Genomic DNA, 19,134 nt, shown 5'->3' with positions numbered 1-19,134 from the left:
GATTTAGTGAATGGGGAAAAGAAAAGCTGTAGCCAAGTCTTACTGACATTGCTAACTGAAGCATTAGGACAAAATAGTATGCTCTCTCAAAACAGTAATGTGAATGTTGTCCAGAGTAAAATTGTGAATTGAGCACCTTCTACATCTCATCCTACTACACTAAGATTAACAGGAACTTTTCAGATGCATTTTGGCTATATATCTATATATATAAAAAACTATATATATTCATATTCTGATTACTAGGCTTATCTTGAATTTACAGCACTAAACTTCACTTTGCCTTAAACTGCCACTGCACCAGGGTGGAGTTAATGTCTCTGTATACCAATCAGTTGTTTTACGACTGCTGCTTATTCAGGAGTTAAACTAAATGTCTGACTAGAAGGAAAAAAAAAAAAAAAAAAGCATACAGCCAGAAATGATTACTCTGTCAAATTTCCACAATGAACTTGTCCACACACGCACCCCGGCAGAACAAGAACAGGTCACTGCTTTCCAGTCTACCTAATTTCTACACAAAGAACCACCAAACAAATGGATTTAAAGAGCAACAGCTAAACACAGAAGTTTGAATTTTAACCTGAAGAAGAAAATACTATGACCACTATAGGTATACTCATCTAACCATTTCTAAGCAGAGAACAGCACTATTAAAAGTCCTATATTTTCAGAAATTGTGTCTCTAGACTAACCACATCTCCCAAGTACAGACAAAGGTAGCGCTCTCAGTTTTGCTCTCGGTTTCAAAAGAAACAACCACTTATTGTGACAGGAATATGGTAAAAAGTATTTTTCCAGAAGAACAGCTTTGACTATAGCATGTGCCTCACATAATACATTCATCTCAGCTTCCCTGATAAATAAGAAACACTGACTAAAAATTTGCATAAGTACCAAAGTCAAAGACTGGCAATCTACAGTTGCATGCAAGTAATTTTCCTATGTTCTTTTCCTATGTTCTAGTAGTGTTAACTACTAGTTCACTTAAATCTTCATCTATCATACTAAACACAAATCCAGTTTTCCTCACAGGCCAGGCAGACACTGAACTTTCTGATTTCTTAAGAGCTCCAATCACATACTAAGCTTTGCTATTTCGTAATGTAAAAATAATCTGCACACAAATAAGTTGGATTAAAGCATGATTCAGCTTCTGAATCTTGGATAATAAAGTGCAGAAAACAAAAGAGATAACAATAAACCAAGCAGTTAGCCATGGCAGAACCTCCCCAGTAGAAATCTGCACCTTGGAGACACATTTCAAGTGCTCCACAGAAGAGGGTCTGCCAGAAGGACAGCCACAGCAACCTTGAACCACAACCCCCCGAACCTTCAGTGGGTTTTCCAGTGTCAGCTGGAACTGATGGGGGAGTTGAATTTGGTGGTTGTATACAACAGATGTCCAGGTTTGGATATAACACCAACTTTCACAGCAAGTAGGGACACCATGCCCACCCTCAATTTCTTCTAATTAGAGAAGAATTATCAAGACAGGTATCATTTATGAACTTCAACTGCTGTATTTATACTCATGACAGCAAGTCTGCAAATGACACCAAGCTGAGTGGTGTGCTTGATATTCTCGAGGAACAGGATGCCATTCAGAGGTACCTGGACAGGCTTGAGACTGAAGAACCGCCCACTCTAAGAGGAGATCAGGTTTGAGGCCATCTAAGCAACCTGAAGGTGCACAAGTCCATGGGACCAGGTGAGATGCATCCACGGGTCCTGAGGGAACTGGCGGATGAAGTGGCTAATCCACTATCCATCGTATTTGAGAAGTCATGGCAGTTTGGGGAACTTCCCACTGACTGGAAAAGGGGAAACATAACCCTCATTTTTAAAAAGGGAAAAAAATGAAGACCCAGGGAACTACACCCAGTCAGTCTCACCTCTGTGCCTGACAAGATCATGGAGGAGATCCTCCTGGAAGCTATGCCAAGGCACATGGAAAATAAGGAGGTGGTTGGTGACAGCCAACATGGCTTCACTAAGGGCAAATCATGCCTGAAATAATTTGGTGGCCTTCTACGATGGGGTTACAGCATTGGTAGATAAGAGAGAAGGAACTGAAATCATTTACCTGGACTTGTGCAAAGCATTTGACACTGTCCCACCCGACATCCTTGTCTCTAAATTGGACAGACATGGATTTGATGGATGGACCACTCAGTGGATAAGGAATTGGCTGGGTGGTCGCACTCAAAGAGCTGCAGTCAACGGCTCGACGTCCAAGTGGAAAGCAGTGACAAGTGGTGTTCCTCAGGGGTCGGTATTGGGGCTGGTGCTGTTTAACATCTTTGTCGGCGACATGGACAGTGGGATTGAGTGCACCCTCAGCAAGTTTGCCAATGACACCAAGCTGTGTGGTGCGGCTGACGTGCTGGAGGGAAAGGATGCCATCCAGGGGGACCTTGACAGGCTTGAGAAGTGGGCCTGTGCGAACCTCAGGAAGTTCAACAAGGCCAACTGCAAGGTCTTGCATATGGGTCGGGGCAGTCCCAAGCACAAATACAGGCTGGGCAATGAAGGGATTGAGAGCAGTCCTGCAGAGAAGGACTTGGGGGTGTTGGTTGATGAGAAGCTCAACGTGACCCGGCAGTGTGTGCTCATGGCCCAGAAAGCCAATCGTATCCTGGGCTGCATCAAAAGAAGTGTGACCAGCAGGCCCAGGGAGGTGATTCTGCCCCTCTGCTCCGCTCTGGTGAGACCCCACCTGCAGTACTGCGTTCAGCTCTGGGGCCCCCAACATAAGGAGGACATGGACCTGTTGGAGCAGGTCAAGAGGAGGGCCACGAAGATGACCAGGGGCCTGGAACACCTCCCCTATGAGGACAGGCTGTGAGACTTGGGGTTTTTCAGCCTGGAGAAGAAAAGGGTCCAGGGAGACCTTACAGCAGCCTTCCAGTACCTAAAGGGGGCCTACAAGAAAGCCCGAAAGGGACTTTTTACAACAGCATATAGCGATAGGACAAGGGGTAATGGCTTTAAAGAGGGTAGATTTAGGTTAGATATTGTGAAGAAATTCTTTACTGTAAGGGTGGCAAGACACTAGAACAGGTTGCCCAGCGAAGTTTTGGAATTTTTGGGGGAAGTTTTGGATTTTTGGTTTCAGATAATATAGTAGCTAAAAAATGCAATCTGTAAACTCAATGTATTATTACAAGATGGCTTTAATAATGAGCATCTGCCTTAGCTGAAGTAGCAGAGAAACCACGCAGCTTCCCAAAATAAAGTCCTACTGAGAATCAGCATTACCCAGGCTCAGGTTTAAGCTCTCTACAAAGCTTTAAACATGAATCAAGTCTTCAGTTTCAAACTACTGATGAGTTGCAAGCAACATTAAGCGCAGTTCCTCGCCCCTTCCCAGTTTGGGTTTTTAGATACTATACAGGCCATTAATTGCTTGCTTATAAAAAACTGTGGTAGGTTAACCTACGCAATAGGTCGGTACCTACCATAAAAGAAAGGTAGTAGACTGGCCCTACCCAACCAGCACACCTGCCTGTCTACTGTTGACTGATGTACAAACCAGCTGTGAATTGCTCAGAATTGTTCCTAATATTGTTCCTGACCACTTGCTAGGTTTCTACCAGTTTGTTGAATTTTTTTAGCTTATGCTTTCCTCACCGTTTTCTTCAGCAACTTAGACCTCTCACTTTCATTCCATAGTTGTGGAAGCCTTTCAGATGCTGCCTTTATATTTGCTATAGAGTAATGATTATGCAGTGTTTTGCATATTGTAGCATTTTGTTTGCCATTACTTCTGTAGTAGCTGACTTCAGTAATTTCTTCACTTGGTAAGTGAAACTGGCAACATGATGCTCCTGAAGCTTTACAGAAATGCTGCTTTGGGGCAAGAGTTTGATTTACACATGAAGAAAAGTAAAAATGCCATAAACTGTTTTCTAATTCTTCATCTACCACATTAAAGTATTGTCATTTTAACCACAACTGAAGAATACACATAGTGGTTTGTAATTCAAAGGCTAATGCAGAGCAAATTGTTAGCTATAAACAGAGCAGTAACTACTTTCTGTACTAACAGGTTTCTAGAAACCCAGTGCAATCCAGGCAATTCAATAATTCAGTTCTCATTAATTCAGCAGGACACCAACATACTGTCACAAATCACAACTAGCTAAGTACTTAAAAAACAATATTAAAGTCACTTCCAAAAAGCAGGTTTTTTTCAGCTGTATAAAGTATCAGATGCTTGGTGAGACAGTCCATGAAGTTTAATTTAGGTACTCTGAAATGCCCTACTTTTGCACTTATTTGCTATATATGACTAAGTATGTGTTCAGAAAGAAATGCTACGGAAAAAGGAATTCCTGCATCCCATTTATTTGTTTACATAATTTTCTAGACTCCTCTTATGACAGAATGACAACACAGGATGAACTTTTTAATAAAGCAGATGTAAATGAAGTTACTTAACATTGATGTAAGTACATCAAATTTCAAAGGTAAACAAACACACACTGTGGTTGTGCAACGTAAAAAACATTTACACCTATCTCAGTTTCCAGTGGACAAGCTGAAAAATTTTATTTCTGAAAAAAAGGTGTCTTTAGCTTTGTATAATCTTGGTGTACTATAACCTGTGTCTTGAATTCTGTATGCTTCAAATTCAGTAGATTGAGATGGTATTTTTTCCCCTCTTTTCAGGGTGAGGCAGAGACAAGCACCGTCCTACCAGTTTTTAAACACTTTATGTGCTCCCTAGAAGAACATCTACTGAAATAATTCACATTACAAAATAAGCAGAGATGGGTAGTCTGAATTCAACAGAACAATGAAAAGCTTCACAGTAGCAGTTCATTCATTAAATGTTTCTATTTAAAGACACTACCTTCAACTGTACCACTGAACATTTGGATCCACAAGAGAACACAGGGGTGAATACCCTAATATTTACTGCTTTTTAGAATAGCTCAACTTTTTTCAATAAAAGAATTGAAACATGATTTTTTGAAGAAAAAACACTCTGCTGAATTATATGATTTCATTTTAAAATTATAAATCAGTTGAACTTTGAAGTTTGCATATTACTTTTTCCTTCTGCTACCTTCCTTGAATCTGTAAAAATCCTAGTGTTTTAAAAATATTTTCTAAACACATTTCTAAATGTGTTTCTAAATGTGTTTTCTAAATGTGTTTTCTAAATTTCTAATCACATTTTCTAAACAGAGTTCTGGTGGATCACAGGTATCTGGATTTAAGTGCAGCTCTCTAAACCAGAAATCTAAGAATTAAATACCTGGCTAGTTTCCAAAAGCCTACCCTGACGTGACATTCACAAACCTAAAACACTAGTACTTAGGAAAGGTAATTCAAAAGTGATACTAAAAATGTGTCTTTCACCATTTAATGTAAAAGAAGTTAAAGATTCTTTTTTCTGTAAATAGTAATAATTAAAATAAAATCAATCACCTATCAAATTACAGGTAAAATAGTACATTTCCCCCAAGAGAGAATTTTCTAAGAAACATGAAAACTTTAATGTGCAGATTAGTAACAGCTGGTGCTGTAAGCATCTAAATTAGGAATTGGGGAGGCGTGGTGTTCTTCTACACATACACTCCCCACCACCCTCCACAGTTCTGTGGGTTTTGGTTTGGAGCACAAGAACATACAAACTCCAACTGAAACTCTCCTACCTGCTAAGAGACACTCCTTCCTTCCTGACCAGCCCTGCCCAGTATGCTGTTGGTGCCTGATGCTGAAGATGAGTCCACACTGTGCCTCTTTTAGGGGAGGCAATATCCTGCTAACAGGTTATATGTTCTCTACCCAGATACCAGTTTCCAAGAAAGCTGTACGAACTCCATTTCTGAGATGACCACCCCACCAACTTGTTGCAGTAGTCCAAAAGAGCCAAAACTTGTTCCAAACCTCCAACTCCTTGCTCTCCCTCCCTGCTCCAAATAAAGACACATAAACCTGCCACAACAGAGTATCAGCTGTGGTCCACACTGAATCATTTTCCTCCAATTAAGACCAAAACAAACACAACTTTTCACGTGACAAGACATTTTCAAAGGTAATTAAAACTGCATATGAAGTGTGTTTGGACAGCTAAATTGTTGATCATCCCTAAATACCTTCCAGCAGTGAGAAGTCGGCAGCTGTATCTCAACTGTGCTACCACACAAAAAACCAGGACTCAAGAAATTAGCTTTATGTACTACTGGGATATTAAGTTCTCTTAGTTTACGTAAGGACAAGAGCAATGCTTGCTCTACATGGGTTTGCTGAGAGTGAAATAAACAGTCAGGACATACAGTAGCCTTCAGTATTAGTTGCCTTGATCATTCATTTTTGTAACCAGCCATATTTAGATGCCAATCCCAATAACCAGGTCACAAGAAATTCAAATTGCTGTCACTTCTAGTAAGCAAACTGTTTGTAGGGACTTAGGAAGATGATTACTATTTTTATTTAACTTAAAAGCTGGTGACTGCAAGTGTTAGAAATCCAATAGTCTCTTTAAATCTCATGAAGGCAAACAAAATGATTCCTTGTGTGATTTAATACTCCCAATTTACTGATGCAACACTTTTTTTTTTTTTTTTTTTAAAGTGCTGGGTCATTTGGGGGCATTTTTCTTTCATGGTATTAGAAGAGAAATCTCTCATTTTTACAGGTCTCTAATCTCCCTTCTGAACTAGACTCTGAAAACGTCCCCTGTACAACAACGTTCAGAGCACTTAATTATGCTGTTCAGAATTAGAATACTAATTATGATAGTCAGATGTATTTAGGTACAGTTATAAACAGATTTAAAAGACTTATTTGTAAGTGTGTAAGAGCTCTGCCACAGTATCTGTAAAAACAACCACCTGGAGCAAATATGCATAGGATGTATGTAGAGGTGCCACGCAAGATTTAATCTTCCACAGATCTACTAAACACTTTTTCAAGTGTTTGCCCTTGCTCTCCACCTCTCCCCCATCTGTTCTACTCTTCAGTCCAGACTGCTTCTTTACCCCTCCTGTCTGTTTGCACACAGAAAGAATTTGGGAATTGTAACCTTGCAACTTTCACTTTACGACATTTAAGAGTGTTTGTATAGTACAACTCATTTAGTGTGTCCAAAAGAAAGGCCACAGAAGTATTTAGGCCACTGCTGCTCAGGGCTTCTATTGCCTATTAGAGGTGTCAGCCAGCCAGCTTCAATACTGAGATATTCTGCTTCTTGGAGTATACTGTGATTTATACAGTATATCATATATATGATCATGCTATGATCTGTATCATATTTTAATATCTATTGGTGTATGCCAACAATTTATCTTCAGTTTCCCTAAATACAGACCACATCCCAGCTAACTAGGACGTGCGCCCAAAGGCACACATGCAGTGTCACTTCTGCATTAAGTGACTTAACAGCATTTTCTGTCTTAATACATAAACACACTGATTGTAACAGCTAAGTTCAGGTCTCGCTCTCCTGCCTCAGGCACAACTCTCTGGTGATCAGGCATAACTGCTTAAGCCCACAATGATAATTATTTGTGCTACACTAAAATCTGAAGCTTCCAAGTAGAGACATCAGTTATCTTCTAGGAGCTTGCAAGCATCTCCTCTGCCCACAGCTCGTAGGCAAACAAGCCCAGGTAGGGCTTCTCAAATCTAAGCCTCCAACATTGCCTTGAAATTCAATTTCTGTATTTCAGATAGCCAGCCTCTGGCTCTCTGAAGATCCATGACAGATAACAGCACCATGCTCCTCCACTGGTATGGTCTCCCTCATGCCGCAACAATGCTGCCACACCACAAGCCAGCTCTAGGCTCACCTGAGCTTCAGCCCCTGCAACGTAACACAATCCCCACCACTACCACCCATCTGGGTTACCTAACAGCTTCCAGCATCAGGTGAGCCAAACCCTTCCTGTGCGCTTCTGCTTTTACTCTTCACCGCTATGCCAAGAGCAGGCTTCCATGTGAGCCTCAACTCGCACCCTGCCCTCTGTGTGACCGTTCCGTGTGACTGAGCTCCCATGCCAGATTCATGGCCGCTTCAATCCGCAACCTTCAGGATAAACTGAGCATCACCCTGGGTAGCTGCAGTAGGGACCCAATGCACGTCCAAGGGCAGCGCCTTGGGACCAGCTTCTGACATCTCCCCAGGAGAAGCAAGGACACAGGGAGGGAGCACAGAGTGCCCCTAACCTCAGGAAGCAAAATCCATCATGCTCCCAAGCTGCCCTCAAAGGACACAGCACAAAGGGGGAAGGAAACTTTGAAGCGATCGCTTTGCTAAGAAGTAAACCCTGTCCACAACAAAAGGGGCAAGAGTCTCCTGAACCTTCACCTAACATATTTACTGAGGCTGCTATTAGCTCAGAAAGGTTGGGGGGGGGGGGGGGGGGGGGGGGCGGGCGGGGATCAGAGACCAGAGTCACAACAGAATATAAATACAGAAATCTTTACACATCACCTAAAAAAATCTGAGAAACAGGCAGTAAGGAGAATTCCTTCATTCTCTTACTTCCTATTTCAAAAATATAATTCTGGAAGAGCTTTTCAGTGTGTTCTTGCACAAATCTTTGTATTCCCACCCATACGGCAAGAGCCTAACCTAATATTGCTACACACATAGGCAAGTTAGGCTCTGTCTGCCTGGCAACACTATGAGTTTTATTGCTGCAACTCCTCACATGGAGGTGTTTTCAGGGGAAAGATAAGATTTAAAAAAGCACCAGTCACAGAATAAAAATTTTAGAATTCTCCCAAATATAGAGAATTATCTTACACCTTTAAGCTTCTCCAAAAGGACAAAGTCTAAGGTGTTTCTGCAACCACTACAACCAGACACTGTGCCCTCACAGTTACTTTTTTTAAAATGCTTCTTGAGATTGATACAGGTTACCGATCTTGCAAACCATGCATTCTTGTCAGAGGAGAAACTGCAGCTATCGCCGCACTCAGTTGAGAGCACCTTTACGGATGTGCAACACTAGCACCACTGCTCACTAACCAATTCACTGTCCCAGTCCTGCCTGCACACAAGCAGTTAGGGAAAGGTGACCAAACACGCCATTTTGTTTTTCTTGGCTTTAGCTGCACACTGAGGACAACCTGATTATACTTAACAGTGAGAAATGTTTCCTCAAGAGAAGCTTAAACGAAGACAGAAAAGCAGTCTTACAGCTGAGCTGTGAGAGACATTGCTTTTCCATAGCCACCATGAGAGGAAGTACAGGGACCTCTCAGCAACAGGAACCTACACGTAGGTGAGAACAGGAACACAGGCTTATGTTTCCACGTTAAACTTGCTGCCATATTAAATTTTGACCAGAAAGCTTTACAAAATATGTAAAAATGTTTAGACAGGAATTCCACAGGAGGTGGATGACCAACTGAAGTATGCAGAGAAACGTAAGCACCATCTGCTTCAGCTACTGTACTTTGTATCCTGGTGTTTTACAAAGCAAGGCTATGCAACCATAGCATTTGTCCCTGCTACTTAAATTAAGCACATCTGCAAGTTTAATGCAAATGTTGCAAACAAATACAGGTCTAAAATATTTCCAGTTGTAAGAGACCAAAGACTAGACAGACCCAAATTAACGGTCTTATTCAGAATAAAGACAACGATATGAGCTCATGGCCTGGTCTGCACAGACTGCTGGCGACCAAAGTAACTCCAGCAGGTACCATCCTTTACCCCAGCGGTGGCAGACAAGCACTGGAAGGAGACAGCCACAGGCTATATGGAGGACAGGATGGGGTCACTGTGCTTGGTGGAGATGAAGACACTAGATGCTGGGCGCACGTATCAACTCTTGGAAATACCTGCTTTCCTTAGTATACCTTCATTAACGGAACAGCCACCTGGTTTTGTACTGAATGTTTCCTAAAGACCAAAGAAAAAGGCTTTTCTAAAAACTGTAGCAAGGCAGATGGATGCAAATGAGAGATTTGGCTGTTTAGCTGGAGGATTTGTTAGAAAAATACCTGAAGGATGAAGTGAGGAAGCGAGGCAAGGATACGGAGCAAAGGAGCAGGAGGAAACGAGAACGAGTCCTCTCCAAGCCTCAGAGAGGATTTTCAGAACATAGAGCTTTCCTCAGCATGCGCTCCTCTAAATATAGTCTTTATACGACACACTGCACGAAAAAACCTGCAGCTTGGTGAAGGCTGCTGGGGCCACTCCGAGGATAAAACCCGAACACGCTTACTACACAAGTCCCTCGGTAATCTGCAACAGATGAACGAAGGGCGGTTAAGCGGCGCTGCTCGCTCCCCCTCTCCCAGCTCCGAGCCGGGCTCCCGGGCCCGGGGAGGGGGCGGGACGGGTAGAGCCGCCCGGCAGCGGCCGACCGTGGGGTCAGCGGCCGCGCCCCCGCCCGCCGCCACCGGCCCACGGCACCGCCCCCCCACCGCCCCGCAGGGCGAGGGGGAGTCCCAGGCCCACTCCGGACACGCCGGCCCGGCCCGCCCCTCCGCAGCCCGGGCATCGCCTTGGTAACTCCTCAAGCCTCCCCACAGCCCGGCCCCGGCTCCACGGCCCGGCCGCGCCCGCGGAGGCCGGGATCGCCGCCCCCTCCCGCCGCTCACCAGCTGCTTGAGGTCCTCCTCGGAGAGCCCGGCGTAGCGGTACCGCTGCTGCTCGAACTCGTACCGCGTCGTCTTCACCACCACCGCCACCCGCGACGGCCGGAACCCGCCGCCCGCCGCCCCCAGCCCGCCGCAGCCCCGTCGCCGCGTCGCGCACGGCCCGGCCCCGGCCCCGGCCCCCGCCGCGCAGCGGGCGGCGGGGCTCAGCCCGCGGAGGGCGAGGAGGCGCCGGCGGGCGCCGCCGAGCAGCGGCAGCCCCGGCAGGGCGGAGGAAGCCCCCGCCGCCCGCTGACAGAGCAGCGGCGAACGGCGGCCGGCCGCCCGGCTGGCGAGGCAGAAGTAGCCGCCGAGGAAGCCCCGCGCGGAGGACATCGCCCGGGCTCGCTCCCCGCCCCGGGGCGGCAGCCTGCGGCCGGCGGGCGGGAGGGCGCGGCGCGGCGCAGCGCTGCCCGGCGGCGGCCGCCCCCGCTCTGCGGCTGCCTCCCCGCCCGGGCAGCGCTCGGCACACATGGCACGGCCGCGCCGCGGCGCCCCGCCCCTCTCCGCGCGCAGGCGCGCCCCCCGCCAATAGGAAAGCGCGCCGCTAGACTCCCACCCTCCGGGGTGGGGGGGGCGCTGGGTAGGAGCAGTGGGGAAAGCTCCCGGGCCGGACCCCGGCGCCGTGTGCGCATGCGCCCGCCTCGACCAACCGCGCCGGCCGCAGGAAGGGAAGGCGGGGACAGCGCGTGACGAGTGCTCCCCCTCCCGCGCCTTGGGAAGCAGGAGTTGCGCATGCGCCTGGCGCATAAAGTCGCCTGCCCCCACCCGCCCGTCGCTTCACGGGCCCGGCGGGCGGGAGGCGGGGCTCGAGGCAGCCGGGTGGGGGCGTGTGCTGAGTGCTGGCGGGCGGCGTTAGCGGCCGTTGTGAGGGGCTGGGTCCCCTCAGCCGGGCTGCCTCGGCTCCCCCTGACCCAGAGGGACACCTCCTGTGTCCCCTGGCGGCCTCCCGCCCAGCCTCGTCCTGCGGTGCTCACGGCTCGTCAGATAAAGCCAGTTGCGTCCTTTGCGGTAGCTGGTGGAGGCGAGAGTTGGTAGCTAAGCGGGCTGTGGAAATCCTGAGGTGGCAGCTCCCTGAGGTGTCTCGCGGGGAAGCTGGCTTGCTACCTTGTTAAACTTGTCTGAGGAAAAGGATTTTGAAAGTTAGAAAAAACCACAACAGGTTCTTTGTTTTAAAAGCACCAAATACTGCATCTTGGGAGGACCTGATGAGAAACGTGTAATTTGAGAGGTCAATCTCTTATTCATGACTGTTGTAGTCTTTATTACATTTATCGCACTGAGGAAGCGCAGAAAAAGGCAACATGGTGAAAGCAGCAGGCTTGGGAAAAGACCTGTGAAACAGCACTGTGAGTGTGTGTGTCTGCATTTTGCAAGTCCAGGTTAAAAAAAAAAATAATAATCGATCCTGTGTTACTTTTTAGTATTGTAAGCAAACTATCTAAAAAAAGGGGGGGGTGGTAACATCATTAATAACTGCCTTTTCAGGTATTGACTTTCACAGACAGTACTTCTGCACTGAAAGCCTCGTTTATGCACGTTTTTCTCATTACTCACCTTGTGCCCGTTCTTTCCCTGGGGGAAGTCACAGCCTCTCCTTGTGAGGAGGGATTGAAGCAGCAGCTTTTACCTGTCAGCGCAGCACCCTTCTACACTGCTCTGGTAGGAGAGCCTTAGGAAATGAGAACAGCTACAGCCATTCAGCCCTTCCCTACTCTTGTATAACAATACAAAAGCTCCATCCAGTCTTTACTGACGGGTAGGAGGATTTTCTACCTACTGATTAGCTTAGCCTTGAGGGAAACTACTACAAATCAGATTACCAGGAGAGTAATTAAACATAACTAATTCCCTTGCTAACCAGCAAATGCCTCATTCTGTATAACTATTAACTTTTGGATTGTACAAAGCAGTAGATAATACGAGATCCTGGAGACCGGATAAGAAGAGGTTTTGAAAATTTACAGCTCTGTTTCAAATGGTATCTATTTGATAGTTTATTTGACCATTGAGCTGCTCCTCTAGGATTCTGTGCTTCGTATATTACCTATTTATATTGAACTGTTTTGATCCTTGAAAGGCAAACTTGAATATGGAACAGTATTTTACTCTGAGGCCATGCAATTATTATGTTATGGTCTTTTGAATTAATGCCCACAGCAAGCATTATAAGCATAAAATATGAAATACATATTTTAAAATGTAAATTCAAAACAGTAGATGATATTTTAAATGTTCTGGAAGTAGAGCTGAGGCACAGAGCAAGAAGTGATTCATCCAGGGTTCCCAGAAGGAAGTGTCTGACAGACTAGCTGAAGGGTGCACAGATCACCATGCGACACCCCATTATCTATGTGGAAAAAGTTTTAAACTTTCCATAACACATAAAATAGAGTTTGTGAAATGTCACTTACAGATTGCATCTTACTTGTGAATAGGCCTACTTACTCTCCCTTACTACACCTTTTGATTTGAACATACAACTGGTACACAGGAACAAGGCACAAGTATCTGTCAAATGACACGTATTTTGAAATATATTCACAGTTTGTGACATGACATGTCTTCACGCCCCATCTTCAATGACTTCAGAGCAATATACCCAGTGCATTAAGGGATAGATTTGTTCATACAGAATTAAATTAATAAGCACAGGCATTTTAGCCTGGTATTACTACAGGATACAAGTATGGAGCACAGGTGAATTCCCACTGTAGTAACTTTTTAGACCCTTGGCTAAACATGACAAACTTCATTCTGGGCAGAGAGTACTTAAAAATTCCTTATGGAAGTGGACACCTCACTACTGCCTGCAGTAAGGAAAACTCTTCAGAGTAATGCACATTTTAGATACCAAGGAGTTATAATACATTAGGTAAATTTCAAGACACAAATCCATAGAAAACCAGGCATCCTTAGCTCTACATTCTTCAAATTATACAGTGGACTTAAAAAAAAAACCCTGTGTAATAAAATAATTTATTCTGTGTTAAAAAACAATGTAACTGGAAAGTTTTGTATGTAAACACTAAATTAGGAAATTCCTAAGTTATTACACTAGCTGCAAAACTGGCAATGCATGACTGTACCAGCCAGCAGTTTTACATAAGAAGGTCTCCAAATGTAGCCTTTTTTCATCCAAAGGAATTTACGTATTGCTTCTAGAGCAGTTACAGTGCGGGACAACTGTTCATTTCTACTCCTTATTGAACTCTGTAAGTAATGCCTTCTTGTGATCATTTAATTAATCACCAGTTTTATAATTAATCCAATCATTCACATTCTCTAAACTTTCTTTATACGCCCCTACGCACTACTGATACCTGAAAATGACAGTGCTGTCTTTCTGTTGAAAATGTTAATGCTGTCAGTGTTGGTTGCATTCACAGAGGAGGAGATTAACAGACCATCACGGTAACATTTCACAAAACTGAGCCCTCAGATTTTGAGCCCAGCTGACCACAGCTGTCAATTCTGATTATCCAGAGGAAAACTCCAGACTAATGCTTAGAGAACACGTCACTTGTGCAGCACATCAGAATCTTACAAGGCAGGTAGATGAACACATTAGCAGGTGTAGTCTGATTGAATTTCTGATCCCAGATTCTACCCATGTGTGCTTCCATTTTGCTTGCAACATATGTACCCTCATCAGTGATTACATAGTTGGGTCATACAATTGCTTCATAAACTCCAAAACAGAGGAGAATACTTCAGAAAAAGCAAAATAAATGCAGTTATTCTTACGAATGCAAATTGTTGAAAATTTTTCACACAAAACCAATGGGAAGGGTCAAGCTTTCTTGTCCACACGTTCATTAGAATATGTTTCAATTAACAGAAATTTACTTTTCTACTTTTCTTCCCACTCTTTGCTTATGCAAAGCAAACTACACTGTCCTGAAGTGGACTAACACAACTGACTTCACCATTCCAGAAGCAATTTGAATATGCTTAAACAGCTGCAGACACATTGTTTTGCAAGAGTAACTTTAGTGCTTGTGCAAGACGACTCAGGAATCTAAACCCCACTTTCCAGACAGACAACTGCTGTATAACAGGCAATGTATGCTTCTTCTAGATTTTCCTGCCAGCATGCCCCAGTGGTAGGTTCTCTCAAATCCAGGTAGGGAAAAGAGGATGCTCCTTCCCTCCCTGACCATGTCATACTGGCTGTCAGCAGCACTGAAAGCAGTATCAACTGTGCTAAAGGTTTTCCCTGTATTCATTCATTCAACAGAGACATTACCAAACTCTTCATACAGTCTGCCAAAACTAATTCAGAGGTCACTAAAGATCATGATCTAAAAACCTGAGTGACAAGATTTAGGGAGATACAAACACCTCCAGAACATAAGCCACTTAGGCTATCCCATCCAAGTACATTTTGCTAGAAACTCATAATCTTAGTGGCAGATATCTGCACATGTATCCTTATATGAGGAATTGTTAGTTTTCCCTCCTTTTGAAAATTATTGCTGTACTAGTATGTAAGAGCTTCCAGCTCTGCAGCCCTTACATATATAAATTAATCACTGGGATTTGTTAGAAATAAGTAAGTAACATTCATCTGAAAAAAACCATGGAAGAACAGTTTGCTCCACAAACAGCAAAATTAATGATATCTACTTTCATATGGATTTGGGTCATATCCCTACACCCGTCTTCAGGACACAGTAATCCCAGGTATCCATCCTGCCATGGTTTCTTTCTCCTCCCCCCCAGCAAATGCTGCAGCTTGTTCAGAAGCAGGAATGCACCACTCAGCCCCACAAGCCTCACAGAAAATACCAAGCTTACTCCGAAACTTTTTCCTCAAAGGATACCTTCGTCCGAGTTCTGTCACTCAACAGTTGCCAATTTTCACGAAGAACTTAAATTGTCTTTGAGCTTTCTACCTCCCATCCAGTTTTTCTGAAACTGAACAGTGGGCTGTAAGTGGGCCTGACAGATGGACAGAGTACACAACAATTTAAATCTTGTTTCCTTAGGAAAACAGGGTTGGAAGGAACTGTCTGTAGGAAGCTCTAACTTGGACACAAAATAAGACTAGTTAGATGGAAATTAAAGCTGTAAGAAAGTTGTTTATTGCTCAGGCATAGCAATCGTTGCTCTGGCTGTCATAAAATGACAATCTTCACATTTTTAAAACCAAGTTAATATATTACATATTAGCATACTTTCAGTCTTGAGAAACAATGAATTTTAGTGCAATAAGACTGAATAGAATAAATAACTAGGATCTCAGGAGTAAAAATTCATACCATAAATATGTCTGCACAGACACCTATTTATACGTCATCTATTACCACAGTATCCAAACTCTTCAAAACAGTTAAACATCTCTTCTCCTCCTCAGCTTTTAGGAGATGTAGCTTCATGTTTAAGAGTGTGTGTGTGTGCGTGCATGAGCATGTGTGTTTGCGTGTGTACTTGTGTATACATGTAACAATCCTAGGAAGAGGCAGATCAAAGGAGAGTTTGTTTGTGAATGATCATAAGCCTTGTTCCTTATGCTGTGGGAGCAAATGGCAAAGTTTATGTCCTGTGTCTGCAGAACTTCTGTTGCGCCTGCCCTGGAACGCTCCTTCATTTGACAAGGATTTTACAGCTGTAGTAGAATTTAGAGGGATATCGTGACACTCGGGTGCTTAAATCCTGTTTCATGGAAGGCTTTGATTATCAGGACAGACTTTGAAATCAAACTCTGCATTCAGTGCATAGGCAGCTGAACTCCAGGGCAAAGTTATCACCATGACCTGTTGCTAAATACAGAGGGCTGCTGTGTTTTACAACTGCTGAAGTTTCTATAACATGGAGCTTTGTTCCCGAGTATGAGTTGCAGCAATGAAATATGAAGGTCAGTGATGCAAATACTGTTGTGGTCAGGAGCGAGGCCGATAGAAAAGGACACAATGTACAGGTAGTTATGGAAAGGCATTACTGGCAGACTGAAGAGTCCAGTCAGTGCTTCAGTATTTGACACAGATCCTCTGTTGTGAAGCAGTCCCCTTTTCCTGAAGGCAAAAACCCAGTCCCACTTAAGCTTACCGTCATCCAGATGCTAAATCAGTGTCAGACAAGTGCTAATTTTGGCAGGCTGTTTAGGATTCAGCATCATCCAGATGCTAGTCCAGCTTCACCTGGATGCTAATCTTGACAGGGCACTGAGAATTCAGGAAGAAGCTGGTATTCTTCCAACTTCATACATATGTTCAGACAGGAAAACTAAACTGTAATTTGACTCCTCAGGTGTGATGCAGCTTTTAAGATTGAAAAATTGTTACAAATACCTTAATTAAAAGGACTTCAGGTATTTCAGAACATTGTTTCAGCTCTGAGGATGACAAAGAAATAGTATTTGGTAACCAACAATATACAAGGCAACAGAGAGTTGCAGCAGAATGATTACAGGCATATTTTCTTTCTCTTTTGACAGAATGAATAGAAAATACAGAGCATAAGTGGTGTCTGTACTGTGCACGGGCTTATGAATGATCCAGTAACTCTTAATTCATAGGTGGCATTAGAGAGAATTGATTTTTCTAATTCCTCATGAGAATGGTTAGGTCAAAGGCAGTAGTTTGTGGAATCACTTTTACAGAGTGAGTGGGTCTTTGGCACTGCTGGGATTATTGCACACATTAGGATGTGTAACATATTAATCTATTTCAAGGAATGATGCTGTTCAGGGATAGCTACAGCTAAGGCAGAAGTAATCTCAGATAATCTCACACATTTAAGAGAAATTTTTATGCAGATATCCAGCTACACTGTGCATGCGTTTATCTGCGTATATTGCATGGACAATTAACAGTGCAGGTGCTTGTTTTGTGCAACTGAAGAGGTGTTCATGAGTGCAAGTGGATATACTTTTAGATTTTAAAGCTCATATGCCCCTAGAACAGGCTTGCAGTTCCTCATGGTGAATTCTCCTGGTGCTTATGGCTGTAAAGGCAGATCGTAGTTCTTTGCCCTTTAACAGAATCCTATAACCAGTATGCAACTCCAGATATTTTCAAAACAAAGAGAAAAAAAAACCTTGTTATGAATGCTTGTTTCATAGGCCTTGGTCATGCTAAACTGCCACCACCAATTCTGCTTGTATGTACTTACAAACAGGATGCTGAACGTTACCACACAATTTTAAATAAATGTTTTTCAGTGAAGCCTGATTTAAAGCTTTCCAAATGTATCTTTTAAATAACAGATGAAAAGTAACAAGTATCTCTTCACATACATTATTACTTCATGGTTATGTGCTTTTATCCATCAATATGATGAATAAACATCTATTCCCTATAAAATTCCTTACTTTAATAATGCATCTAAATATATTTAATTGTAAAATCTGAAGCCTTGGTAACACTTCTTGAATATTGGAAGCCATTGTGTCACTGCCATCTCAGTGCAAAGCAGGCTGACTGGAATCCTCAAAAGTGCATCTGAAGTTCTTTCTCAATGTATTAAACTTAAGCTGTCCTTAAAATTAATCTTTGCTTAAAACTCATAAAGCAAAATGCATCTGATTTCCTCCCTCCTGGGACTAATGTGTCAGCTTAGACATTTTGGGAAGATGAGCTCCCAGCCATGCTGTTGTAACCTCTGGTAGGTGTCAGGAGCAGACTATGGACTGCCTGTGGTTCCATCTAGAATGATCTGAAAAAGAATTTGAAAAAATCCTGCTTATTTGAGCATATTCATGTTTTGAAACAATCTGGCATTTCATAATACCAAAGCACTAGGTTAGAGTTTGGATATGATCAGTTCCTGGTTTAGGTAAATATCTAACTAGATAACACAGGATTATTCACAAATATTTGAGCATGTGAATAGTGAATGAAGCCTGTGACCCCCCATGTCAATAAAGACAAGCACATAAGCACTAAGGATTCAGATGTCTAGATAGGACAATATGTCTGGGATGCAAATCATCTCACTCTATACGGGGAACACTGTCTTAACACTTTGTAATAGATGCTCGGTAAACTGTGAGAAAACCAGCGTATCTTCAAACAGCTTGTTGGTCATGATAAAGTACCCAGGGGTGTTTTTGGTGTGTAATCTCTATGACTTTGACTCATCTGCAAAAAAGCAGATATAGCTGACTAATGCCAGACATGTAACTCAGTATCTGTTTAAAAATTGCTGCTACCATCTGGCCCCTGCTAAATACTTACTAAAAGTTTCAAACCTCTTACAGGTGAAATGAGAGGTCTTGCGTTTGTCAGAACACTAATCTGATTCCCCCGCCTCCCACCCCTTTCCTAATATGTCAGCATTTAAAGCCAATCAGAGAGTTGTCTCCTGTGCTTTAGATGTTACTGATATCTGCTGCAAAGAATACAGAAACTTGGACTCCAACAAAGAAGTTAATTCTTAACCTTTCCTCAGTTTTAATCACTATCAGGCATGGGAGTGTGTGTTTGAGATTTATGATTTGGAATCCTTAACAATTGGAAATAATTTAAATTAAACTGACAAGAAACATCAAGCAAAGATAGCAGTTCTTCAGGAGTTCCTGTG

At 43.4% G+C, this 19,134-nt stretch overlaps 2 protein-coding genes across 4 annotated transcripts in view; both read right to left on the bottom strand.

Moving 5' to 3' along the window:
• NADK2 (NAD kinase 2, mitochondrial) overlaps nucleotides 1-11,112 on the bottom strand; it is a 34,752-nt gene extending 23,640 nt beyond the window's left edge. For 2 of the 3 annotated variants that reach the window (XM_030004722.2, XM_030004720.2), the window contains exon 1: nucleotides 10,573-11,112. In XM_030004722.2, the coding sequence (XP_029860582.1) occupies nucleotides 10,573-11,082 (510 nt within the window). In that variant the 5' untranslated portion in view covers nucleotides 11,083-11,112. The remainder of the gene's footprint in view (nucleotides 1-10,572) is intronic. The other variant, XM_030004721.2, reaches the window with a different exon arrangement.
• A 4,560-nt stretch (nucleotides 11,113-15,672) lies between these two features.
• The window catches only part of RANBP3L (RAN binding protein 3 like), a 35,581-nt gene continuing 32,119 nt past the window's right edge, over nucleotides 15,673-19,134 (bottom strand). The window contains exon 15 of the mRNA XM_030004719.2: nucleotides 15,673-18,267. Coding sequence (XP_029860579.1) covers nucleotides 18,224-18,267 — 44 coding nt within the window. The 3' untranslated portion in view covers nucleotides 15,673-18,223. The remainder of the gene's footprint in view (nucleotides 18,268-19,134) is intronic.

This window comes from Aquila chrysaetos, chromosome Z, assembly GCF_900496995.4.
Source record: "Aquila chrysaetos chrysaetos chromosome Z, bAquChr1.4, whole genome shotgun sequence".
Lineage (NCBI taxonomy): Eukaryota > Metazoa > Chordata > Aves > Accipitriformes > Accipitridae > Aquila > Aquila chrysaetos.
The sequence above is the reverse complement of the archived record's forward strand: the minus strand, read 5'-3'. Positions and strand labels throughout refer to the sequence as shown.